This window comes from Gymnodraco acuticeps, unplaced genomic scaffold (genome assembly GCF_902827175.1).
Source record: "Gymnodraco acuticeps unplaced genomic scaffold, fGymAcu1.1, whole genome shotgun sequence".
Lineage (NCBI taxonomy): Eukaryota > Metazoa > Chordata > Actinopteri > Perciformes > Bathydraconidae > Gymnodraco > Gymnodraco acuticeps.
Genome location: NW_022990908.1, coordinates 133,017 through 159,150, shown reverse-complemented (window position 1 = coordinate 159,150; position 26,134 = coordinate 133,017). Strand labels below are relative to the sequence as shown.

Genomic DNA, 26,134 nt, shown 5'->3' with positions numbered 1-26,134 from the left:
ATATGGTTAAGCAAAGGACAAAAAGAATACTTTCCCAGAAATATCAGCCTCATGCATGGGAGCAAAGCCCCACAAGGGATTCAACATCGGGGCACCACAAGTTTGGACATAAATATTGAAGGAAAGCTACATATTTCTATGACCAATTGGATTTCTATCTTGGTGGGAGCAAGTGTTTAGACTGCTGCACGTTGTCTGTGATCGGTGTTTGTATTCTCTAACCTCACAACTAGTGTTAAGAGTCACAGATGAAATTCTCTTCAGTCACCAATAAGGACGTGGATGGATTAGAGTTTGTCTGGCGTAAATATTTAAAAAAGAAAAAAAAGGACACAAGAGCCTCGTGGAATGTTTAAACCCGTAGGAATCCTTTGTTCTCTGAATGAGAAACACACCAAAAAAAGGAGAAGAAAGAAAGAAGAAATGCCTGAAGCAAAATTCCAGTCAGGATGAACTTTAAAGACTTCTTTGAAATAGCTGCCAGGATAAAAAGCATCCTCTTCTATCCACATCAAAGAACAATGCAAGTTATCAGGGAAGAGTGCCCTTCCTTTCATTATAACCTGTGGGAACAAGACGCTGTCAGACGGGCACAGACTCCCCTCTTATCTAACAGAGGTTACAAGGGCCAGTTTGAATCAGCGTCAATGCAGCAGATGAAGCGCGAAAAAGGACCAGCTTGGTGCATTCACAGACGCTTGAAAACTGTTGTATTTGAGGGTGGAAACTTTTAAGCTGTAATATAAATAATTCGCAGAACCATGTTAGGTAAGAGGAACATATCGGACATACAGTGGGGCAAAAAAGTATTTAGTTAGCCACCAATTGTGCAAGTTCTCCCACTTATAAAGATGAGAGGCCTATAATTGTCATCCTAGGTATACCTCAACTATGAGAGACAAAATTAGAAGACAAAAAAATCCAGAAAATCACATTGTCTGATTTTTAAAGAATTTATTTGCAAATTATGGTGGAAAATAAGTATTTGGTCAATAACAAAAGTTCATCTCAATACTTTGTTATATACCCTTTGTTGGCAATGACAGAGGTCAAACGTTTTCTGTAAGTCTTCACAAGGTTTTCACACATTGTTGCTGGTATTTTGGCCCATTCCTCCATGCAGATCTCCTCTAGAGCAGTGATGTTTTGGGGCTGTCGCTGGGCAACACAGACTTTCAACTCCCTCCAAAGATGTTCTATGGGGTTGAGATCTGGAGACTGGCTAGGCCACTCCAGGACCTTGAAACGCTTCTTACGAAGCCACTCCTTCGTTGCCCGGGCGGTGTGTTTGGGATCATTGTCATGCTGAAAGACCCAGCCACGTTTCATCTTCAATGCCCTTGCTGATGGAAGGAGGTTGTCACTCAAAATATCACGATACATGTCCCCATTCACTCTTTCCTTTACACGGATCAGTCGACCTGGTCCCTTTGCAGAAAAACAGCCCCAAAGCATGATGTTTCCACCCCCATGTTTCACAGTAGGTATGGTGTTCTTTGGATGCAACTCAGCATTCTTTCTCCTCCAAACACGTCTAGTTGAGTTTTTACCAAAAAGTTCTATTTTGGTTTCATCTGACCATATGACATTCTCCCAATCCTCTTCTGGATCATCTAAATGCTCTCTAGCAAACTTCAGACGGGCCTGGACATGTACTGGCTTAAGCAGGGCGACACGTCTGGCACTGCAGGATTTGAGTCCCTGGTGGCGTATTGTGTTACTGATGGTAGCCTTTGTTACTTTGGTCCCAGCTCTCTGCAGGTCATTGACTAGGTCTCCCTGTGTGGTTCTGGGATTTTTGCTCACCGTTCTTGTGATCATTTTGACCCCACGGGGTGAGATCTTGCGTGGAGCCCCAGATCGAGGGAGATTATCAGTGGTCTTGTATGTCTTCCATTTTCTAATAATTGCTCCCACAGTTGATTTCTTCACACCAAGCTGCTTACCTATTGCAGATTCAGTCTTCCCAGCCTGGTGCAGGTCTACAATTTTGTTTCTGGTGTCCTTTGACAGCTCTTTGGTCTTGGCCATAGTGGAGTTTGGAGTGTGACTGTTTGAGGTTGTGGACAGGTGTCTTTTATACTGATAACGAGTTCAAACAGGTGCCATTAATACATTACATTACATTACATGTTACTTGTTAGACGCTTTTATCCAAAGCGACTTACTCAATACTGTGGGCAATCCCCACAGGAGCAATTTGGGGTGAAGTGTCTTGCCCAGGGACACAACGACATGCTGACTGCAGTGGGGTTTGAACCTGTGACCCCCTGATCCGAACACCTACGGACAACCCACTACGCCACACGCCTCCTAATACAGTTAACGAGTGGAGGACAGTGGAGGCTCTTAAAGAAGAAGTTACAGGTCTGTGAGAGCCAGAAATCTTGTTTGTTTGTAGGTGACCAAATACTTATTTTACCGAGGAATTTACCAATTAATTCATTAAAAATCCTACAATGTGATTTCCTAGATTCTTCCCCCCATTCTGTCTCTCATAGTTGAAGTGTACCTAGGATGAAAATTACAGGCCTCATCTTTTTAAGTGGGAGAACTTGCACAATTGGTGGCTGACTAAATACTTTTTGCCCCACTGTATAATGCAGCTGGAGGAGTTCTGACTCAACCTGTCAAACATCCATGTCCCAACCTCACAGAGCAGCATGTGGATGAGTCTGAAATGTTATAAAACTAAAATGACTCCCAAGGACAAGTCAGAGATCAGGGTGAGTTGGCAAAGACTTGGTGCCATGCTCAGGGCAATGTATGCAAGGCAAGGTTTGTTTAGCTGCTGCCAGACAAACTAAAAGTTTAAGGCATAAATTGACATTTTGGGAAATTAAATCATTTTTGTCTGATTTTAGCCACCCATATTAAGTCAACACGAAAAATGTATGTGTGCGTGCCGCTGTTATATCAATCACAACTTTGTTTTTGCATTTATGTTTTCGTATGGGTCAATCAAAGATACATCTTGGAAATTACTGAGTTTAAGAGGAAGTGGTGGAGATATTTTAGATTTTGAGTCACACTGGCAGTTTCCCCTTTTTTCTAGTCTTTATGCTTAGCGAGCTAATCTCCTCCGGCCATCTAAAGCTTTTACATAAGCATGTTTCCTAAAATGCTAAACTATTCCCTCAAACAGTCTTAATAATAAGTCCATATTAGGAGCATTTTCTTTCATCTTGATGCCAATTTCCTGTGTTAATCCATTGTAACCGTAAAACCGGATTCAGCTGCTTTATAAGAAATGTTATGCAAGAGATTATCCTGATTATCCTGTCTGCAAGACTTTTATCTTCTTCACCCACTTATTTCTTGTGATAGTTGATACTGCAGCATCCAACTGAAATGAAATCACTTCATAGTTAAGTTCTTTATTTAGTTATTTTATCTCTAGACCCTTTTTAAAGATGACCTTTAAGGGAAAGGTGGGTGGGCAGATACGGGACGGCATGGAGAACAGAAAAAAGTGTAATTTCATGCTTAAATGCAAGAAAGAGAAAAACAGACAAAATGTGGGATTCATATTCTGTGTGGCAAAAACATTGGCAACAGAGAGCGGAAAGGCAGTAATACATGTCCAGTGCTACTCAGTGTAAAACCACAATTGGACTGAGACAAGTTTATTTTGGCCATGCTGTGAGAGCGGTCATTCACCGTGCGACAGACGGAAATGTCTGTGAGGATTTGCAGATATGATTGCAAATTCTGTTCATTACGTCATTTCATAAATGACCTTCCCTTTCTTTGTTTCTCATTCACAGATGCCCCACACAAGTCTGTACACTGGGTACGTCTGAATCTCTAACAGCTGGTTCATCATTATTTCCAGGCTAACCCTCTGCTGTTTAACAGGAACGATATGACAAAGCTTTTCCGGGAAAAGTGGGCATGTATTGTCAGTATCTGTGGATGCATTGTTGCCATTCCATTTTTTTTGGCAGAAATAGGCTTAATCAAATACAGTTTGACCTTTTAACACCTGACATTTAAAGGGAATCTTTCTGCTGTAATTCTCCTCCAGACATTGTTGGGAAAGAACAGCAGCCACATCATAATGGGAGCCTGTATTTGTCCTGTATTTTAAATCCCTATTGCCACACAGAAATACCTTCGGGCATGCAACAGAAAGTCATCCCCTGATGTACAGTTAGCACAGCTTTCTATTTGGTGTTTGCCAGCAATACAGTACATTGGATTGCAGGACATGACAAAACAAGCCTGACAACAATCTCCTCAGGGAGCAACCGTCCTCAAACCGTTTGTGGCATAGTGTGATTAGAGGGGGGTGAAAATCTTGTTTAGCAATTTATTTCATGCCTAATTGGCTGTTATGTTGGTGCTTCTCATGCACTTTATGCTTTGATTCACGCCTTCCCTACCTATCCCCTATGACAGTTTACAGTTGCTTCTTATTGTTAGATTGTATCTATCTTTCTAGTATTTCATGTCCTCTTATGCCATGATCTTCCAACTTTGGTTGTAAGAAGAAAGTAATACAAGTCTATAAAAAATACATTTAATGATGCAGAACTGGATGACAGCTGTAATAAATGACATGATGGTAAGTGACCTGCATTTACATATGTACACGTTTGAGGTAGTTGCAGTTACTGTTTTACTTTGTAGATTCAGATTTTGGAAACAAAACATATGATCTGTTGCATTACATGATGCGGTTCTTTTAAATAAATGACCTGACATTGGAAGTTAAAATGAGTGTGAATGATCCTGCTTTAACAAGGGGAGAGGGGGGGGGGAGTTGTTGGTCAAGCTGTACATGCCAATACAGTTTTTTTAAAGAGTCTATTAATGCACAATAAATGAAAACACCTGTGTTAGTGTGCCTGTGTGCAGGACCTTTAAGTGGTTACTTCTTTCACCACTGCATAAAAAAGTACAGTTGCCAGGCTGAGACTGGTGGCTAGAAGAGATGATTTTACGGTGTATATGTTGCGGTGTGCAGGAAGCAGGACCCAAATGCAGATTTAAGTGACAAAATAATTCCTTTATTTTAAGGCTACAATATTCAGAGCCAGAACAGAACACTCACCGCAGTTTACTCAAAACACAAGACAACCCGACAAAGAGAGACAGAAAACCCAGAACTTAAATACACCCAGGACTAATCACATAAACACGAGACAGGTGAGGAGGGAGGAGAAAACACAGAGGCACCAGGTGAACACAATCGGGTAATCAGGGAGGGAAACAGACAGAAAGCAAACAGGCAGGCAGGAAACGGGGGTGAACACTTTACAAAATAAAACAGGAAACCCAAAGATATAAAAAGACAAGAAAAACACCAACACAGACAGATCCTAACAGTATATTAACAAAGCAAATACAGCTTTAATAACTATGTAAACTAAAATAAATAATTAATGGGACATATATGGCAACTATTTCATATGTATTTGGGCAACATCTCCAAAGTACCTGTAGTCATAGGCAGGGCCGCCCCTCCCTACAGGCCAATCACGCAGGCTGCATGGGGCCCCGCCTTGCGCAGGGGGCCCCGCCCAGAGGGCCTCAGCTGCTGTGCGCAGTTCTCCGCTCAGTTCTCCGCGCACCCCCCGCGAGAGTCAGAGTGCGGCACACGCCGCTGTGTGGACGGGCCGTGAGAGGTGACAGGAGGAGCACGTTTGTAACCCGACACCGTTGCAATTAATCGACATCTGACCAATCACGGCTTTGATACGGCCACTAGTGCAGGTGAAGAGATGTCGGTGAAAAGACAGTTTCAGTCCGGCGCAAAAAAAAAACATGAAGAAACTAGCGCATCACTCGAAGGTGGGTTATTGTATGAGTCAAATGTACAACTTACGAATGTTGTATAAGTCAAATTGCCAATTGCCATCTTAAAACATCAGCTGCAATTCACGACATGAAGAAGGCAGTCTCTGCAGAGCATATAGGCTAATGGAGATGCAGTTATTTCCAGCATTCTTTATTTACCATTCATTCATTATGTTATGCATTTTATCTGCTAATGTACAGGAGGAAGAGAGATACAATGTCTCTCTACTTGGCTTACATAACAGTTAAAGTTTACAGCCTAAAAAACATGGAGCATTTTTTCCCCTTTTATTCATTTTTATGTCAATTTGCACATTTCATGGTGATGCTCAGCCTCTCCCCTTAACTCCTAACAGTCATCATCATGTCAACCACAACACAGAGAAATACTGATAGAAATGTGTGTGTAGTTGTTGATACATTGCTGACAGAGGGAACTAGACTACATATTTAAGAAATATCAGTTTTTGAGCATGTCATAAGCATGTTTTGTCTTGACTATACAACTATATTATAATAAAACAATATAGTATTTTTATTATTGAATTGTTTATGATTATCATTATTAGTAGAAGTAGTTTATTTGCATTAATTATGTTTTTATCTTTTTGAGGCTAGTATTTGGCAGGAAATGCAAAATTCACCTGTAAACCCATACTGAACGACATACATGCACATTTACCATTTACCTCACTGTATAAAAAAGTAACCGTTGATAATAATAATAAACAGGAATTATATTTGCAAAGTAGCCTACTTTGTTTCCAAAAAAAAAAGTTCACTCCTGTCGGTTGGGGGGGGGGGCTCATCTCACAATGTCGCTTGGGGCCCCAAGTTAGCCAGGGGCGGCCCTGGTCATAGGCGGCGCGTGAGGCTCAGGTTTGGGAAGGCTTAATAACTTTTTTTTCCATCTTACGCTGCCCGCCTCCGGCGTCTATAGAAAAGAGATCAACTCAGTGAAAGCACCGCCTGCTGACCGATCAGAGCTCCGTGTGCGGAGTTTAAATCTATCAAGTCATATTACAGGAAAAAGGAAATGCAGTTTAAACTGCCGTATGCAGAGAAGACGCCGACGTGTCGCACTTATCATTCATATCACACTGACATCACATCATCAATCAGATCATCGATATCACAATATTTCCTTATCTGAGTCAGCTTCTCGAGCCGTATCTGGCCGTGCAACACTTAGTTACATTGTCACATATACTGTATGCAGACGTATTATTTTAAGCAACACATTAAGTTGACGAAACACTCAACTCAAATGTAATAAAGTCAGATCCCCTCGTGTTTTAGATGGGGCAGTATCATAAAACTGTTGTACGCTTTCAAACACTAGTTTATTTTTTAACGAGTTGTTCTGTATTCTCCTTGCAGGTGCAACTATGTGGCTTGTATCCTGGATTATATGTTTAAGTCATCATGGATGTTTAAAGTTCATATTTGTCTAATATTAGTTTACTTTTCATTAATGAAGTATGATGTTGCGCTGTCAGTACACTTGTCCCTGTTTGTGATTGGTCAAATGTAGCTAACCCCGCCCCTTTCACGTGAACGCGGTCTCAGCTGGAGAGAGAAACCCTGGCTTGATTTACCGAGTTGATAACCAGCGCCTTAGGACCGTTTAGCGAGATCTCGTTTGTTAGGGTTAGTTAAGAGAACTCAAGCATATCCAGGGTATGTTGAACTGGCTTCGTGGTACAGGGCACAGGTGGCTGCATAGCAGCGCTAATGTCAAAGACATCATATTTTTATTTTACCAGGATGCAGTTACACAAATATTTGGGAAGGCTTAGCCTTCCCTAGCCTACAGCACCCGCCGCCCCTGCCTGTAGTTGACAAATAGCATTAAATGGGAATATTTTAAGACAGTAGTACTGCATCCTGAATTATATATATTGAGGTATGTAATATATCTCAGTAAGCTTTGTACTGTTGGTTGGACAAAAATAAACCTTGTTGAGACTCTGGTTAATAGTGACAGCATTTCCCACTAATTTCAGAGTTTTACAAACGAAACAAAGTCAATTAATTGGAACAATAATCAGTAGATTGATGCATAATCAAATTATGGTAAATTGCAATCCAATGCGAAATAGTTGAAATTGAGCTCCAACTACAACAGCAAAATCCTGTTTATATAAATGGATTGCTAAAAATAATCTAATGATATTATAGTCTACAGTCACAGGGGACATTGAGTAGCCTATATTATTTTAACTATACCCAAATAACTGTATCTGTTTATACTTACATACGATTACTTAGGTAACTCAGGACTTTTACTTGTATCATAGTATTAACTATATACAGTATTGAGTATTAAACAGTGCACTATTACTTCCTCCACCACTTGTTGTAAGTAACCCATGGATGTATAACAAGATAACAGCGAAGCCTAGTGGACTACACCGGAACTGCACTTCACCTTTATAAACATTTAATCTCTCTCGCACGTAATCAACACGAATCAAAACAAAGAACGTGTACAAGATAATAATAGCTTAATTCAGCATTTGAATTTACGTTTTTTATACATTCTACACATTTTGAAATATACCTAACTAATTCAGCTCTTAGTGTGAAACAGGTTTTCTGAGTGTACTTCTCTTCTGGTGTCGACGTAAACCTCCACAGAATCAGGAAGTCCGGGGATTTTCCGAAAAATAAAAGTTGAATGGCCAAACGACACGCCACTTGTTAACGAGAAATAATGAAGAGCCACATTTGTTAACGCGTACGGTTGACTTGTCGATGTAGTTAGTTTCATTATTACTATCTTGTTAACTTATCTTAGTCGTCATTTGTCAACCGAAACACCTGGATTGTCACTTTGCGGGTCAGAGGGATGGACGTTCCTCACCTCACTGAAGAGGAAATGGCAGAGATTAAAAAAGACGTGAGTAGGTTACATCAGCCAAATCATGGTTACCAATAAATAATTATTCTGATACGTTCAGTTATGTGGAAAAAACCTATCGATACACTCTATGCTGGCACTTTATTTGTGCCTTGTTTGGCGTTAAAGGCCTTCATATGAGGAAATACCCCACCGCACCTTCACTGTGCCCACTGCAACACTCACTTCTCTAGGGTTGATAAGTAGGGCATTTGTTTGTTTTATTAGCAATAATTAAAATGTTACAAGTAAAAGCCCTGCATTTGAATGTTTAGTGAAAGTACAACATTATTAGCATCAATAGGATACTAAGAATCAATGTGTTCATCACTTTGTTATTGCAGCAGTGTTTTGCTGATTGCTTAACCTTCTTAATAATATATCTATATATAATATATATCAAACTTTATGAGTTGTTAACTTAAGCTTCGAACACAAAGTGGAGTAAAAAGTATAATATTTACCTTTTTAAAATGAAGTGAAGTAGTAAAAAGTAGCATTAAATGGAAATACGCGAAAAGTACAAACATGTGCTGTAAAATGTTACGTTGTACCACTCGTAGGCCAACAACAACATCATGGACACACAGGTTGGAGTTTGAGTACATTTGTTTCTAAATACTGACAGGGTCGCTCAGTCTGACTCATCAAAAGCACGACCAGAAGCTAACACAGCGATAGACAACTATTAATATGTGCCATTTATTTTAGACCACCTGCAAGAGAAATTCTACCAGTCGTTGGTGGGGGAAGAACCTGCATATTTTCCTGCCTTCCCTATTCATACCATTTATCCTCCTGGTTAGGGCCTGTACCGCTCAGTCCTCACTCTGTTCCCTTTTTTCCTCCAGGTGCTGATCAGAATGCGGCACTACCTCTGCGAAAAGATCCGAGCCGAACGCCACCTCGACTTCCTGCGCTCCCGCAGGATCCTGACCCGAGACGATGCGGAGGAGGTCAGCTGTAGGACCACCCAGACCAAGAGGACGGCCATGATGTTGGACATGCTGGCAGAGCACCCCCGAGGTCTTGATGCCTTGGTTGACTCCATAAGAGATTCACGCTCACAAAACTTTATCATCACCAAAATCACAGATGAGGTGCAAAAGGCCAAAAACGAGAAGATCGAGTCTCTGAGAGGTTAGTAGACCAATTAAATCTGGTGTGTACCTTTTTAAATCTAATATGTTCTTGATGCTTTAACTTTGTCTGTTTTTAATCCTTTGATGCACAGCAGTGGCTTCCAGTTCCCCGACTGACAGCAGCCTCAGCTCTCCAAACACAACCAGCAGCCTTCTCCCGACGTTTTCCAATAACTCCACAATGCTCTTGCACCCAGACGGAGAACGAAGCCCTTCTATTTCAGGCTTACCAGGCTCACTTAACCTCCCATCAATACAGAAAGGGGACTATTTGTCCTCTAGTGTTGGTGCTAGCGTCGGGGTAGTTTCCTCCAGAGCCTCCTCCATCCTCCCGCGGCCTGGAGACCCCGGAGCTCCTCCGCTGCCGGATGATGTCACAGTTGAATCCCCCTCTAACATAGATGCCGGAGTGCCGGGATGCACCAGTACCGGGGGGGACCCAAACTTCCAGCCTCTCCGATCGCGCTCTCTTACTCCAACATCACACAGGGGGAGCATCTTTTAATTTCACATCTCTATAAGACACTCTTATGCAGTAAAAGGGACAAACCAACAGAATCCTCAGTTACTTAATCTAGTATCCAAATTGCTGTTTTTGGTGTGATGTCTTTGATTAGGCAGAAATTGCTGTACATGGGAAATACTACTACTATACCAATCAGCTCAAGTATTGTTTGAAATGCTTTGATACTGGTGCCAATCATTACCTTAGTTTTAATACAAGGCCAAAATAAAACCATAGTTCTAATAATATTTACAAAACCCTTTTTCTTATTTAACTAAAGAAGACACACTTGTTAAATGTGCTTTGAATAAAAACAGGTGTACAAGAAAATAAATGCAGGTTAAAATGGACAATTATGTTTTTTAAACTGTTAAAAAAATAAGTAACGAACAATTTAAGTAAAGCCTTGATTCCAGCTTTTAGTACTTCGCAATTTTCGATACTCATGCTTTAAACTCATATATATATATATATATATATATATAAGGTATATACAGCAGCAAGTAATGATTCTCACATCATGAGCTATGAAAAATGGACTCTCCTTTTCTACTCTTATTATATCAAAGGTGCGATTTCCTGATGTTTGGTGTGAATGCATGGCAGCTACAGTTTATGTGCAGTAAGACTGTTTTACACACTGGAATGATGCTCCACTTAATGAGCCGCTCTGATTCTGCCTTTGACAGCACTGTAGCCCGAAATGATGATTTCCAGTTCCTCCTGTGCAGCATTAAGTCGACAAGTTGTTTTACATTTTTGTCACTACAGTCTTGAATCACAAAACATGAAAAAAACATTGTCCCAATTGTCTTAACTGGTCGTGTACTATAATCTATTGCATACTAAAGGTTTTCTTTATGCGTACAACTCGTGTTTTCTTTCTTTATTTGTTACCGTGTGGTGGCTCAGGGGGAAAATAAAATATAGTTGATTTGCTGATTTCATATGAAATTGTGAGGGCACTTTAAGACCTTTGGCCTATTTGATTTGTAGTTGGTCTGCAAAAAAAGACAATACAATATTAATTCCTCAGAGAAGCCTACAGACAGTATGGTGCGTGAGCAGTGATTCTGTAATTGTTATGGAAAAACTGGAACGCTTCAAATGACGCAGAGGAATGACATGCCATGTCTTTGTGGTGAAGGCTGGTGTGACTGCACTGATCTTCGTAGACAGCGCATAAACCTGGATTTTTAAAACCAGTCACTCTGGCACGCTGGTGCACGGCAGGTAATTCATTTATTATTATATATTTACTTTTTCTTAAAAGGTTTACTATCTGTCCTTCACATTTATCTCAGTAAGTGTTTTATAATTACATTATAATAGTTTCAATGTATGTGTCTTTGACTTTTATTCATTTTTGATGGGTTTCATGATTGTTTCAGTTTTCATTTAATAGTATAGTATTTAGTAATATATATATATATTTTTTTTTTTTTTCTTCTCCTTTATTTAGACAGATAGGTCCCTTGAGATCACGGATCTCTTTTACAAGGGAGACCTGCATCATATATAAATAGTATTTAAAGTAATTTGTTGTACTAAAAATGTCGGCATGTGTTGCCTGCTGCATTTTGCTGTTGCGTGCCAGTCTGTGATAATAAGTCATTGTTGATCATGGTTAAACATTATGAATGTTTAAAAACCCTTTTCTGCATGTGTATAGAACATTATATCCTATTTTAGCACAATAAGTTTGCACCCAAGACTGAGATTTAAAAGAGAGTTAACAGACTGAGAGGAGCAACACATGCAGGAGAACCAGTTAGATATACATCACTAGATAGACTGGAATGTGAACTTTGCACTTATATTTCATGAGACAGGATATAAATGTTGTTGGCCTAAGTAAATGTATGTTTGCAGTGAGTGTGAATTTGTTTGCAGCTGTATTCAATTAAAAAAAATAAAAAAAACTCTCAAAAGCAGTACAATTGTGTACTGTACTTGAGAATGATGGATGAATCAGAGCCGCTGTTGGCCTCGAGGTCAGAGGAGAGGAGGCTGAACGGACACTGCAGCAGCGCTCCCCCCCGGACCCTGCAGTCCAAGGTGGTGGAGGACTTCAGACGGAGTCTCAAGTACTTCTTCATGAACCCCTGTGAGAAATACACAGCCAGAGGCCGCAAGCCATGGAAACTCATGTTACAAGTATTCAAAATTGCAATCATCACAGCCCAGGTACTAGAATGTTGTGATAGTTTGTTTTGTCATTAGGCATGAATGAGCATGAGTTATCAATATGTTTTTGTCTCAAATGTGTGTTTTTTTCCTTCTCTGCTTCAGTTGGTCTCTTTCGGCCTGAGTAACGAAATGATGGTCACCTTCAAAGATGAAAATCTGATGACATTCAAACATCTGTTTCTAAAAGGATACCAAGATCAACGGTTGGGGAGCTATGCACTGTACACAAAAGAAGATGTGTATGATCACATCTACTACATTATTAACGGGGTACTGACATTTGACACTTATATCAAATGGGAATTTCCTGTGTGAAAATGTGTGCTTCACTCTTCTTTCTGCATTTTCTTTCAGTATATCAATCTCCAAAACCTGACTGTTGGTAATCTGGCATACGAGAGTGTTGATGGCCAGTACACTCCTCTGTCTGTCTGCCAAGAATTTTACAGATACAGCAGCATCGATCCAGAAACTGAGACCTTTGACATTGATCCTCATATTGATAAAGGTACAAAAGCACAAAACAATCCATATAAATAAAAAAACAACAACAATTAAATCATAAAATGGAGACATAAATAGCTGTGGAACTTGTATTTATGTCTAAAAGCTACCATGAGTTGTATATTGTTTGCTGTGTTTATGGAATCTGATTCATACCATGAATGGAAAATAATCACAATGTGGATTTACTTGTGACTCCAGAAAGAGGAAGTATTGTATTCAGGCTGATGTATTCCTCTGTTGAAATATTCACTGAAGTCTAACTGCTTTTGAAATGTATCGCCTGTATTTCCTCCTCACAGATTGTATTTCCATATATCCTGTGCAGGCGTTTGATGGCAGTGGTTTGGGTGCACATTTAAACTTCTCTATAGATTTTAAAAGGTGACTAAACTAAGGAAGCTTATTTCATGGCAGGTGATGAGAGTACTGCCTGCTAATATGTTTGTGTGTCCAGGCTGCTATCTGTGAACATCTACCTTACTCTGAAAACAATCAACCTGCAGACTGTGCGGCACCACGAGCTACCGGACTGTTATGACTTCAATATAATGGTTGGTGACAATGACGGAAAAATACCACTCATTTATCTGATCATTTAGGACATTTCACTTGGCATACATGATGTATTTTTAACATGCCACTTAAATGAGAAATCTTTTTTTATACAGATCAAGTTTGACAACCGTGCACACAGTGGCAAGATAAAGGTTGATGTTGAAAACGATGTAAGAATTTATGAATGCAGAGACTGGAATGTGGAAGGCACTTGTACGTTTTCCAAAATATCACATTTTATTCAAGCATTTGATTTATTATGACCCAGCCAAAGAAATAAATGGCCATGAAGGGGAGCATTGATATTATTCTGTAACCTTTGACACCAGTATGATCTTACTCAGTATGTTCTCTGGTTTCTAGCTGGTAAGAATGATTACCTCCTCCTGTCGTTTGATTCTGTGGTCATCCTCGCCTGCTTCCTCTCTCTCATCCTCTGCACGCGCTCTGTCATCAATGGTCTCCAACTCCAGTTTGTACGTTTATGAGGCACACGTCAATTATTACCATCATCACTGATACATGTCCAGGATTTAGCTATATTCAGCTAAAACTGCAGTTTAGCCATCATGTCATCCAAAAAGTAATACATGACTGGTTTAATAATTATATAATAAACCAGCAAACAGGACTTTAGTTAGACGCTGAGGTCATGTCTTTTTCAAGGGGTTTGTGGGGCTTGTTATTTATAATTATACACTTATAAGCACACACATGCTTGTTAATGAATAGACACATTCCAGATTTTCAAGACTTAATATTTTCAAATGCGATTGCCCAACAGCCTTTAAAACTTAAATAAATAAAGGATTCACCTTTTTATTCAGTAATTGTGTGTTTATTCAGTCTTGGTACAGAAAATGTCACTAAGAAATATTAATGTCATTTTCTTATCAAGGACTTTTTGAGGGTGTTGCATTGCGAGAATTGAAAATTGCCTATTATTGTTGTGTCAAGGTCTGGGTCAGTATTTTTTTTTTTTATTTAAGAGTCAGCCCCCCCCGTCATCAAAGAAAAGGACACACTTAAATAATTCCATAAAAAAATATAGCACTTCAGCCATCATGTTTAGATCCTGGTTTGTTCTTACAATATGATAATTTTCTCTCATGCAGGAGTTCAACACATTCTTCCAAGCATACTACAATAAAAGTGTCTCTTGGTCAGACCGCATGGAGTTTGTGAATGGCTGGTACATCCTCATCATTGTCAGTGACATACTAACCATCGCTGGGTCAGGGCTCAAAATTGGAATACAAACAAAGGTTTGTTGTTTATTGTACTTTATTTGCTTTATTTACAGGTTCACTGTTTGGAATTTGGACTGGGCATAAAGGCAATGGGTTAAGAGTATCAGCCTATAACTTGTACTTCTTTGATACATATATTTTCTTTCTTTTCTCTTGCAGTACCTGACAAACTATGACGTGTGCAGTATCTTGTTGGGAACAGCCACACTGCTCGTCTGGGTCGGCGTGATTCGTTACCTTGGTTTCTTCAAGAAATATAATGTAAGCACTTGAAATGCTTTTTGGTTTCTCGATGATTCATCAGACAATTAAGTTAAAGTAGCAAATGCATATCTTAAGTAACTAAACACTTCTTTATTCCTTCCTAGGTATTAATCTTGACCCTAAGGGGAGCGTTCCCAAATGTGATTCGATTCTGCTGTTGTGCGGCCATGATCTACCTCGGGTACTGTTTCTGTGGCTGGATCGTCCTTGGGCCTTACCATGACAAAGTATATAAATTATAATCATAATCAATCTTTTAAAGGTGTCAAACTGACCTAATCAAACCCCTCATGCATCTGGGAGCTCTTCTGGTGACACTGAAATATGATAAACATTTTTTTTCAGTTTCGAACACTGAGCAAGGTGACAGAGTGCCTCTTCTCTCTCATCAACGGGGACGATATGTACTCCACATTCCTACATTTGAGGAACGAGGCCGGCTACATGGTGTGGCTTTTCAGCAGAATTTACCTCTACTCCTTCATCTCCCTCTTCGTATACATGGTGCTCAGCCTGTTCATCGCTCTCATCACTGACACCTACGAGACAATCAAGGTCAGTCTGAGTCACTTTTCTGATAAATATTCTCTCATCTTTCTGTAGAGAAATGTTTTTTGAGACTTGTTTTGATTTGTCTTTGCACTTTTCCAGCATTCCCAGCAAGAAAAGGTGCCAGTGTCCCAGCTTCAGGTCTTCATAGCAGAGTGCAGGGACCAGCCTGAGTCTGGAAGATACCAGACTGAGGAAGAGTCGGCTGCCTGCTGCCTCTCCCCATGCTACTGCTTTGGCTGAAGTGCGAAGATGGTGGCTTTCACCTTTTCCAAGACTCGACTAAAATAATAAGTATAGGGAAAAAGTCTAGAGTCCGTCCGCATGGAGGATTTGATTATAGCCTATGATGCATGAGGAGAATGCGAGAATTTCTTCTGACCAAAGTACAATGTCTTTGACCTGTTTACTTGAATTGCTAATCATTAAAAAGGAAAGTGCTTACATGACCAGTAATGTCACCAAACTGTAATTTCATTATGAGTGTGCACCCACAACTATTATAACTTGGTACATTTTTTTGGATTGCTACTGTGTATTTTTTGTGGATTATAGTAAAATAAATCTTGTTTCGCAATTAAGTGGATTCTGACTCATTATATTTATATCTACATTATGAAACTGTACTTGCCTATATTTGACAATATTTTCATACTAACAACAATTGAATTATTCAAGCAAAGTAGGCTAGAAGTGCATCAAAGTAAAGAAATATATATATCAAAATCAGAATCACACAATCACAACAGGTTTATTGCCAAGTAGGTTTGCATATACGAGGAATTTGCCTTGGTGTACTGTACATGGTGTATCATGAACACAGTTAAAGATTATATAAAGATAACAACGAAACAATGTAATAAAAACTATTGAAACTATTATACGTTAAGATACAAAACGGTTTTTTAAACGTGATCTGGATATAAAAAAAAGAAACTACATGCAGTATACTATTGCCAAGTACTTATAATGATTAATACAAAAAAACATAGGCCTATTGTTGTTACGGAAAGTGGATGAGAGCTAGTTTGTGTGCAGATGTGCAAATATTTTGAGTATAGGTATATTGCAGTCTGCTCCATGAATAACATGTGAAATACAAATTATAATGATGATAATACCAAAGAAAAGCGTCGTATAAATTCAAACAATGGCAACTGGGTATAAGAAAAGGAAAATGACCTAAAAATGAGATCCAGCAGGTATAGATGGCATTTACCTCCTGCTGCCATAGGAGTGCCACCTGACAGCTTTTCTCATTTGCATAATCGTCCTCTGCATGTGTTCATATCCAATGCACGGCTCAGTTACTGGTTGCTTAACAACGCTGCCTCCAATAACAGGGCCGATTGGTGTGAAGGCAGCGCAGGAATAGACTTTAAAAAAACACACAGAAGCAGCAGCAGCGTACTGGCATCTCTCTGCATGCTCCGTTCACACTGAAACAGGTGAGATCTGGTCTTGTTTTTGCTGGCGACAAGGTGACGAGTGAACTCAGGACGGGGGGTTCTGGTCTTTCGTTAAAGGAGCATTTTGTTCGTTTCGAAAACCTTACTAAACTTGGCAGGTGTCGGATTTAGTTGACCCACTTCACGCCGCTCCCGTGAGTATTTTAACTTAGCATGCAGCTATTATCCAGGTTAGCAAAAAGCTACGACAGCAGTCAGTTTGTTAAGTTAACATTACATTCATGTTATACATCTTGACGTGTGAGTTAAGCTGACGTATACTAATCAACTAACATTACTTAAACGTTCAAGTTGATGTTAATATGTCACCTTGTCATGAAAACACAAGGCATTAACGTTAGCACATTAGCTAAGTTACCTGGTAATTTAACGTGTCTAACTTTAGCCAATTTAACTGCTAGTAAGTTAACCTTACTGTCCACGTTAATGTATGAAGACAACTTTAACCAGAGGTGTAAGAAGTCCTCAGATGTTTTACTTAAGTAATAGTAGAAATTTCACTACAGTGTAAAAATACTCTGTTACAAGTCCTGCATTTCAAATCTTACTTAAGTAAAAGTACAAAGGTATTGGCATCAAAATGTACTTAAAGTAAGTATGTTTTTTTTAATGCATTAATGTGTTCCTCACAGCTGGTAAATGTGGAGTTAATTTAATTACTTTGTAAACTGCTGCTCGATATCTCCATCATTAGATATTATACTTTATGTATTTATTTATATATTTTGTATTAGCAAAGTTTACAATCTGAATATTTTAAGTAATTAGTAACTAATTTCGTTGAATACATGTAGTAGAGTAAAAAGTTAAATATTGGCTTCCAAAATGTAGTGGAGTACAAGTATTAAGTAGCATGACGACATGGAAATACTTGTAGAAGTACAAGTACTGTACACTCGTACCAACGTACATTACTTGAGTAAGTGTACTTCAATACATTACACCAATGCTTTTAACTTTTATGTAAAGTAAAGGTAAACCTACTATATTTAGCTGGAGAATACTTTATCTCCGCCTCAGTTTGTGTAGCTTTAGATAGTGTGCATATGTGTTCTTGTTAGATAACAACATTGAATTGAGTTTTGCTGTGATGCACATTGACACAACGAGCAGACACTCTTATTGACTGGTAGTTTTTATTGACCTCACCAACATGTTGCTCCCCCAAGCTTTGACTGTTGCATTACATGACTCCTTTTTGTTAATCAACACAAAGTACACTATAGCCCATGGCCCTATAACTTGGTACATTTCAGTGCATCATAAAGGTGTGGGAGTAGCCTGTGGAGATAACTGGTTCAGCTTGTTTCAACATTATTGTCCTGAAGGCACATACGCAACAGAAGCCTTCTCTTATTTAGCCTGTGTGCTATGGATTCCCTTATTTTTATCTCTGTAAATATCTGGTTTATGCTGAGATCTTCTTACTACCCTGCAATTTAGTTGGCAGTGACCACTAGGAGGGCCTAAACCCCCACTGGCAAAAATTGGTCAGTTAATCCTGTGTGGTTGCAGCAGCAACCCAGATTATCTGTTGCTGGTCCATCTCATGACTTGCTGCTCTATTTCAGGGCTCAGTTCCAGTGCCTCTGATCCACGCCTGACTGCTAATCCGTCTGCCGTTTGGTAACTCATGAGCTTGCATCCCTGTGTGCCGATGTGTCGGTGATATGGGAGAGTGGTGGACAACTGTGCCAATAGGGACTTCTATGGGTACGTTTCTCTGATAATGTTGGGATGTCTTTGGTGGAATATGACAAGAATAGAGTGGCTCATTAGCTATTCTTGTTTTTGGAATCTGCTAGAGGTGACCCAAATGTTGTTCTCATTTTAGAACTGCAAACTAGTCCAAGCCTCTCGGTGTGAAATGTACTGTGGATATAATGGGACTTGCTCTATTTTTTAGGAAACTATGAGATCTCCAGCATATCACATGTGACAATGTCGCCCTCGAGACAGAACAACCTCGTGTCTTCCTTGCCCCTGTCCAGAAGCTCCTACAATGTGATAAGTGCCTTTTGCACTGAGGATAATATGCCTCAGTGCATTTCATACATCAATCAGGTACACGAATGCCCTGCTACATTCTTATTATTGCCATACATTATTTGAAAAACTTTCAATTTCTGTAAAGATTATCCAATTAAATGGTGACACAAACAATTCCTTTGTTTCACAGGAGCTTGACTCACTGGGCCTCTGCTCTACACGCATTGAGGCCAGCTCACCAGGGGGAGCTACCATAAACACAGTGTCAGCTCTAAATGCCATGTATGAGATCATGACGATTCACCGACGCAATATGTGCAATTTAGAAGAGCTGGAGAAAGACCAGCTGAAGACATCCAGCAACTTGGACCACATTCAGATGAACAATTCCAGACTCAAGGCATGTATGACAGGGTGGCCTCTCGGTGCTGTTTCTCTCAACACAAGAAAGCGACTTGTTTTAATTCACTTTGTGTCAGGACACTAATCTGAGTCTGTAAGGTCAGTGTTGGACCACTAGATGTCAGAAAAGAAACCAACATTTGTGTTTCGTCTTCCCTAACTCAACAGTTGGCTCGCTTGCTAGGCTAAACATATAATTGGTCTGATTTATTGAAAAAATACATAGATTCAAAACATATTCTGTTCAATTCTGTTTGTTGAGCATTTCCAAAACAAAAGTTTTACTTAGTTTCGTCTTCCACATGTATTTATAAAATCATATTGTTAGAATTGAAGATTTTGTAAAAACATATATACAATCTAAATTGGATATTTTTTTGGTAATGACATTATATAATAGGATGATATCCAAAGCTTTATTTAAAGTTTGATAGAAGCTTTGAATGTAAAGTCCACTGAGACAAATGTAACATTTGTGATATTGGGCTATATAAATAAACATTGATTGATTGATTGATTGAAAATAAAAAGATAAGTGGTACAGCCCTTTCACTAAATATGTGGCCCAAAATATATGGATTTTCTTGTTCTATTAGTGTTATTAAGTCCTTAGACGGTACATGCAATTTTGAGAATCAACTCTTTAATCCTAAACTAATTTCTTATGCTAAACATTAGCACCTTAATTGTGCTTATAATAAAAGTTATACGTCTTTCCAGGATCAGTTGGAACTGTCCATAAGGGAGAAATCGGGTCTCCATGAGACAGAGAGGCAGCTCCAACTCAAAATCAAGACTTTGCAGAGCTGCTTAAAAACTGAAAAAGATGAGGTATAATTGTACTTAATTATATTATGACCAACACTTTTATTTGCAAATGCTATGCATGAGCTTGCCTAACTCATTATGGGATCACCCTGCACAGGTTCAGAAGCTCCAGAGCATCATAGCCAGCCGGGCCTCTCAGTACAGTCATGATGCCAAGAGGAAAGAGAGGGAAACTGCAAAGATCAAGGAACGCCTCAACCAGCTACTGGTCGACAGAAAGGATAAGAAACTAGGTGAATATGCTAGTCTTCAGCAAAGATTTATTATAATTGGGAATTTCAGATCAAGTTATTCATATTCTTCCTATTTTTCCCTCTAGCTATGGATGTTCTGAATAGTGTGGGACGGTCGGATGGAAAAAGGAGCCACTGGAAGACCACAAAAACAACAGCAAGGTATCATGAGGACTCTCCAGTCAGTTGTTGTTGACCATATTTGCAGAATGTATCATACAGATAACTGAATTGATAAATCGCTCTCTGCAGCCATGAGGGTGAGATGTACAAGTCCTTGCTCAATGACTACGAGGTGAGTCAGAGGTCCTTGATGCTGGAGAACGCTGAGCTTAAGAAAGTCCTCCAGCAGATGAAGAAGGAGATGATCCATATCCTGAGTCCACGCCCTAGCAGAGATGACAGTCGGGACCAGGTATTGTTATTTTCTCCTAGTACCAAAGCCAGGGTTCAAACAAAGTCTTGAACGTTTGGAAATTGGTGATCTGGTGTTCCATGTATACAATAACGGATAAAGGAAACCAAAATTATTTTAATAGCTGAAATGTTACAATCATGTCGTCATATTTGTTGTCACATCAAAATGAACAGCTGGTTAATAATAAGTGCCAAATATACTTTGCTGTAGTTATAAGGGAATTCTGTAAACATTATTTTTCACATATTAGAGTTACAGTTAAGATGTGGTGATAACGGCTTCAAAATTCTGATTTAGGTGTCCTTGCATTTTTTCCTTAAAAGCTGTACGAAGCCTGTAATGCACAAACATATATTTAGTAAATACCATTTGAGCATATGCGTCAGATTTAATGAGATGAGGTCCTTGCTTTTTGAAAAGATCTGTTCCACTGTTTTTGCTCAGGCTGAATCTGATGGGGAGGAGAAGGTGGGGGATTCTAGCAGGGAAACTCTGGACCAATCGTGTGAGCAGGCCAGGGAGCAGCTCACCAACAGCATCCGCCAGCAGTGGAGGAAACTGAGGAACCACATGGAAAAGTTGGACAGCCAAGGTACATGCAGGCACCACTGTCACACACCTGAAGTATGGCAAAAGTAACTACAATACGCGTGGATGGAAATGTAATTGTATCAACTCTTGGTTTATTTGTTTTCCCAGCCTCCAAAGTGCAGAATCAGATGGAGTCCAATAAAGAGGTGGTACAAAGGGAGACCCACGAGGATGAGATGGAAAGGATGAGGCGTGAAGTGCAGCAGTGCAAAGAGTTCATTCATGCACAGCAACAGCTCCTCCAGGTCAGTTCTGCTTTTTTATATAAGATGGTCAGCAGGTCTGTAAAGGTTTAACATTTCAAACCAATATCAATATGAGTGCAATGTTTTGCAGAAATGTCAGATACAATTGCATTTTTACAGCTTTTTGTATTATTATTATTATTTTGAAGTTCTTAAGAATACTTTTGTTATCAAATTGTCTGTTTGTGCCCATTCAGCAACAACTCCACACATCCTTTGATGATGAGACAGCAGCTCTTCTTAATGACTGCTACACACTGGAGGAGAAGGAGCGTCTCAAAGAGGAGTGGAGGCTCTTTGAGGATCAGAAGAGAAACTTTGAGAGGGAGAGGAAGAACTTCACAGACGCTGCTATTCGCCTGGGGCGAGAGGTACTCAAGTCTTTCGATGTTGCACCATAATCTTATTTAACATTTATCGTGGGCGTTGTTATTGTAGTACCTTCCTTTTTTAAAAACGTTTTTTACTCTACAGAAAAAGGCCTTTGAGGAGGACCGTGCCTCTTGGCTCAAGAACCAATTTTTGAACATGACTCCATTTACGGACCGTAGGAGATGTTCCTCGTCTGATGGTCAAAGTGCATTATCAATAAGTAAGTCAGTAATACAAATCTGTAGTGAAAGCAACATAATGTAAGATTTTGTACATTTTCCAATTCTGCTAATTGTCTGACAGCAGCTTCTGTCAGCAGCAGTTGGCTGATAGCATTGCTTCAGCAACAAGTAAAGGTTTCACAAGAACACATTTTCTAAGTAAAATATGATCTAGTTTCTCTAAAATATACTTTTGTTGCTGTAGAGCCCAGTGGACTTCTCCCACTTCACTTGCTAACCATATTTGCATAATGCAAGAACATGGGTTCAGGGAGTGGGACTAACAAAGGCAACATTCTACCTATTGCTAGTCACCTTTGCATCAAAATGATATTGAAGCTGTATTTTTAAGGTGCAATGTAACATAACATTCCTTTCATAGCTATGAGGATGGCAACGAGTATACAACATTTGTTGTTGTACAACATATTTGACTTTCAATGTTTTCTCTTTTAAGAGAAAAGATGCATTTCGATTGCATACTGACACCAGTGACGGTACGAATACGTGTATTTGAATATCCGCTGCATTGCAGGAAGTGAGCCAGAGATGAGAATGTCTTCCACCAAATCTCCGCCGGCCAAATCATCAACCTACGCCGCTTTCTCCACTCCTAAACCTACACAAAGTGCCACTGTGCCATCCACAACCGAACTTTACCGCACACTCCGCCTGATACCAGACAGCAGGTATTATTCAGTCACTTAATTACTATTATTTGTACTTTGTCTTTCTTTTCTCGGCATGCTTCTGGAATTACATTTTAGTGTTATTTTACTATGAATGCTGGCTCAGACCCCGATCCTGGTTGAGTTTGTGCCGTGTTACTGACATGCCTAATATTAATTGTTTTGTTTTTACATTGTAGTTCCTCCAGACATTCAAAACGAGGATGCTGGCCAGAGTCCAGCACTATTGAAGATGGAGATTTTCGGGTCAAATCAAACAGAATTCGATGTGGAGACTTGAGTATCTTCTCTTTGGGTGGAGATGAGAACAGCCTCACTTGAAACACTTTCAGTGCCTTTTTAAAACAAGTGTGTATATCTAATTTCGCAATGAACCTAAGCATCAAGTCATGGCTGAATCCAATCACAACTGATGAACACTCCTTTTTTTTTGCAGCTTCTTTGCCACGTCGCTTTGTATGGACTTAGACAGATCATTCACTAAATCTCATCAAACAAGAAAGCACTTTAATGATTCTGCCATTGTTCATTTATTTACTTCACAAACAATTCAACACTGACAATTCAGATTTTAAGCTATATTCAAAGGATGTTATTTACCAAGTAGGGATTTGAACATATTTTTTGTAATATGTTAATTATATTCAATTCAAATTAACAAATTATGTTTAGTTGTTCAAATTAACTTTGTTTTCATATTTTAAATGTATAATTATGATTTGAAATGGCGCATTTATTGACACAAGAATGATAATGGTGGGTGTTGCTGGTGTAACAGCACAATAAAGATATTTTTATGAAAGCTTAAATTCTGTCTTTATTGTGGCGCCCGCTAGTGGGATCAAATAGGAGTTGCAGTCACAAGTTTCAACAACCGGAATCCGGATGTCATCATCTTTGCTTTTGTCTCTCAGCATCAAGCCAAGAATCCCACCCACAGCATACCGTTTATTTTTCACAAAAAACACCGAAAATGTCGGGTTCCTCTAATCTTGTGGCCATGAAGAAAGTCGTACAGCAGCTCCGTTTCGAAGCGAGCATAAACAGAGTGAAGGTAATTTGTGTATTTATTATTTTTCTGGCAAATAACTGAGGGGGGCGATCTCCACCGTTAGCCCAATCGGCTAACAACGGCTAGTTTATGCTAACAGCTAAGCTAGCCGCTAGTCAACAGGCGTAGCAGGGCGTTGCTTGGATTGAAGGGAAGTTTTTGATAATTAATCGGCATTTGACAAAGAGGAGAAAAATGTCGAATTGATCACATTTAGCATCTGTTTTTTCATTTTAGGATGACAAGATCCATGTTGTAAACTTGCATCCAAGTGAAACTGTAGCAACTTAACAATCAACCTGATGAATAACCTTCTTTAACCCCTTTCTTTTCGCACAATTCAAAGGCATTGATACATTCACTAGTTTCACCCGATGAATGCTTGTTTTGTAGATATCTTTACATGGTTGCAACACAAAATGGTTAAAACCTGAGTGTCAGAGGTCTAGATATTCCGTTTTCTTCTCTACTATTGGTTATTCTTCAAATACCCTCTTCCCTGATGATCACCAGGCCAGGGTGATTTTTATTTTTTTCAAACTTGTGTTCCTCTTTTGTCACCAGGTCTCCCAGGCAGCTGCAGACCTTCAACAGTTTTGCATGCAGAACGCCCTGCAGGACCCTCTGCTCACCGGTGTGTCCTCCAGCACCAACCCTTTCAGGCCACAGAAGGTCTGCTCCTTCTTGTGAAACCACTGCATTCATGGTGAGTCTGGCACGCTGTTGACATTTGGAATCAGTCACACACCCATAAATACAGCACAAGTAGGTGGTGTCATTTCTGAAAAGGTCTAATGAGAAGTGGATGTATTGGATAGAATAAACTAACATTCACTATAATAGAAGCATTTAATTGTTGATCGATACATCTAAGTGGTTTCCTCTCATTACAAAAAGCAAACAAACTGTGGTTAGCTTGAAAATGTCACTACATTTGTTGAGTTTGGAATAACTATCTAAATATTCACAAAAACTTCCAAGACATCTCAAGCCTAATTCACTTCTTTGCTATCTATGCTCACTCTTCAAAATTATGAAACATGCTATATCTTTCCAAAAACAATTTGTTTTAGTATGATGTTTGGTAGTAATTAGATAGATAGATGGACCTTTTATTAATCAGTAGTAATTCATAATATTGCATTTACATAATATAAGATATACAAAATATGCAGCAGTGTATTATAGTACAATACATTAAGTCCTATCATTGATAGATTTAAACGATGCATTACATTTATCTGCAATATTTTTGATAATTTTTCATTGATTCAAATCATAAGCCTAATCATTTTATTTTTGTGGCTTTTATTTTCTTGTCTTGCAGGCCTTCATTTTGATGCTACAGGGAAAAGTTGACCTCAACACTGCTCCTCATGCCAAGCCATTATACTGCCACGGGATCTCTCTCTCTCTCTCTCTCTCTCTCTCTCGAGTGTAGAACACATTGGAATCATGTCAGGAAGATGACCATCTATTTTCAGCCACAGTAGAAGAAAGGAGACAGTTTTATTTTTCATGGCACAGTGTGATTTTTCAGTAAATAATTGTGCCTTTTCTATTGTTCTATTTTAGTCATCACTGTTCTGGACTTTTTTGTATTTAATGAATAAAAAAACATTCTTTACTACTCCATGTTGTATTGGTTGGCATTTTCTGTTTTTTGCTACGCTACAAATTATTTTACAACATTGTATAACAAACGTAACTATCTACCATATGTCAGAAGTACAGTATTTATACAGTATGTGTTTTTGAGATAATAATAAAAAGCATCTGATTTTCAGATGATGAAACATACATCTATTTCAATACAAGACAAAGAACAGAAAACACAAATATATATATATATTTTTGGGCCAATCTGCTGGACCAGTTTGTGAGCCACTGCTTGGCAACACAAATGTGTTGAAGGGGATTATGACCTGAGGTGGATGTCTCTACTTGTTAAAAATACTCC

General features: G+C 39.1%; 5 protein-coding genes across 13 annotated transcripts in view; 4 read left to right on the top strand and 1 right to left on the bottom strand.

The window, feature by feature from the left end:
• Positions 1 to 26,134, bottom strand: part of LOC117557879 (CCN family member 1-like) — a 41,754-nt gene that overhangs the window by 3,075 nt on the left and 12,545 nt on the right. For 2 of the 5 annotated variants that reach the window (XM_034233867.1, XM_034233865.1), the window contains exon 2: positions 12,305 to 12,456. The exons of the other annotated variants lie outside the window; for them this stretch is intronic. The gene's annotated coding sequence lies outside the window, so the exon portion shown is untranslated. The remainder of the gene's footprint in view (positions 1 to 12,304; positions 12,457 to 26,134) is intronic. 5 annotated transcript variants of the gene reach the window in all.
• bcl10 (BCL10 immune signaling adaptor) lies at positions 8,394 to 11,218 on the top strand. 2 transcript variants are annotated; one of them, XM_034233870.1, is made up of 3 exons: positions 8,394 to 8,704; positions 9,556 to 9,844; positions 9,942 to 11,218. In XM_034233870.1, exons 1-3 carry the CDS (start codon positions 8,654 to 8,656, stop codon positions 10,349 to 10,351), a joined length of 750 nt encoding a protein of 249 aa, XP_034089761.1. In that variant the 5' UTR covers positions 8,394 to 8,653; the 3' UTR covers positions 10,352 to 11,218. The 2 variants fall into 2 exon arrangements, with proteins under 2 accessions (XP_034089761.1, XP_034089760.1); XM_034233869.1 differs by having other exon boundaries at positions 8,404 to 8,704; positions 9,939 to 11,218.
• mcoln3a (mucolipin 3a) lies at positions 11,486 to 16,247 on the top strand. The gene is made up of 13 exons (XM_034233857.1): positions 11,486 to 11,584; positions 12,245 to 12,538; positions 12,644 to 12,811; positions 12,896 to 13,049; positions 13,348 to 13,429; positions 13,503 to 13,599; positions 13,717 to 13,816; positions 13,967 to 14,079; positions 14,719 to 14,868; positions 15,013 to 15,114; positions 15,222 to 15,344; positions 15,463 to 15,672; positions 15,769 to 16,247. The coding sequence occupies exons 2-13, from the start codon at positions 12,311 to 12,313 to the stop codon at positions 15,907 to 15,909; spliced, it is 1,668 nt and encodes a 555-aa protein (XP_034089748.1). The 5' UTR covers positions 11,486 to 11,584; positions 12,245 to 12,310; the 3' UTR covers positions 15,910 to 16,247.
• Positions 17,001 to 23,932, top strand: ssx2ipa (synovial sarcoma, X breakpoint 2 interacting protein a). 4 transcript variants are annotated; one of them, XM_034233855.1, is made up of 15 exons: positions 17,062 to 17,269; positions 18,707 to 18,848; positions 19,042 to 19,199; positions 19,315 to 19,524; positions 20,247 to 20,357; positions 20,452 to 20,587; positions 20,674 to 20,749; positions 20,840 to 21,002; positions 21,450 to 21,597; positions 21,705 to 21,841; positions 22,039 to 22,212; positions 22,316 to 22,433; positions 22,970 to 23,123; positions 23,303 to 23,471; positions 23,560 to 23,932. In XM_034233855.1, exons 2-14 carry the CDS (start codon positions 18,806 to 18,808, stop codon positions 23,442 to 23,444), a joined length of 1,770 nt encoding a protein of 589 aa, XP_034089746.1. In that variant the 5' UTR covers positions 17,062 to 17,269; positions 18,707 to 18,805; the 3' UTR covers positions 23,445 to 23,471; positions 23,560 to 23,932. The 4 variants fall into 4 exon arrangements, with proteins under 4 accessions (XP_034089744.1, XP_034089747.1, XP_034089746.1 ...); XM_034233853.1 differs by lacking the exon at positions 23,560 to 23,932 and having other exon boundaries at positions 17,001 to 17,114; XM_034233854.1 differs by having other exon boundaries at positions 23,303 to 23,932.
• LOC117557882 (guanine nucleotide-binding protein G(I)/G(S)/G(O) subunit gamma-5-like) lies at positions 24,010 to 25,809 on the top strand. Its single transcript, XM_034233871.1, has 3 exons — positions 24,010 to 24,177; positions 24,739 to 24,880; positions 25,502 to 25,809. Exons 1-2 carry the CDS (start codon positions 24,097 to 24,099, stop codon positions 24,862 to 24,864), a joined length of 207 nt encoding a protein of 68 aa, XP_034089762.1. The 5' UTR covers positions 24,010 to 24,096; the 3' UTR covers positions 24,865 to 24,880; positions 25,502 to 25,809.

Coding starts and splice junctions, on each gene's coding strand:
- bcl10 (XM_034233869.1), top strand. CDS start 8,654: ATGGACGTTCCTCACCTCACTGAAGAGGAAATGGCAGAGATTAAAAAA. Junction 8,705..9,555: donor TGGCAGAGATTAAAAAAGAC/GTGAGTAGGTTA, acceptor TTTTTCCTCCAG/GTGCTGATCAGAATGCGGCA. Junction 9,845..9,938: donor GAAGATCGAGTCTCTGAGAG/GTTAGTAGACCA, acceptor TTTGATGCACAG/CAGTGGCTTCCAGTTCCCCG.
- mcoln3a (XM_034233857.1), top strand. CDS start 12,311: ATGATGGATGAATCAGAGCCGCTGTTGGCCTCGAGGTCAGAGGAGAGG. Junction 13,430..13,502: donor TTCTCTATAGATTTTAAAAG/GTGACTAAACTA, acceptor TTGTGTGTCCAG/GCTGCTATCTGTGAACATCT. Junction 13,817..13,966: donor CTGGAATGTGGAAGGCACTT/GTACGTTTTCCA, acceptor TCTGGTTTCTAG/CTGGTAAGAATGATTACCTC.
- ssx2ipa (XM_034233855.1), top strand. CDS start 18,806: ATGGGAGAGTGGTGGACAACTGTGCCAATAGGGACTTCTATGG. Junction 18,849..19,041: donor GCCAATAGGGACTTCTATGG/GTACGTTTCTCT, acceptor TCTATTTTTTAG/GAAACTATGAGATCTCCAGC. Junction 21,598..21,704: donor GGAAAAGTTGGACAGCCAAG/GTACATGCAGGC, acceptor TTGTTTTCCCAG/CCTCCAAAGTGCAGAATCAG.
- LOC117557882 (XM_034233871.1), top strand. CDS start 24,097: ATGTCGGGTTCCTCTAATCTTGTGGCCATGAAGAAAGTCGTACAGCAG. Junction 24,178..24,738: donor CGAGCATAAACAGAGTGAAG/GTAATTTGTGTA, acceptor TTTTGTCACCAG/GTCTCCCAGGCAGCTGCAGA.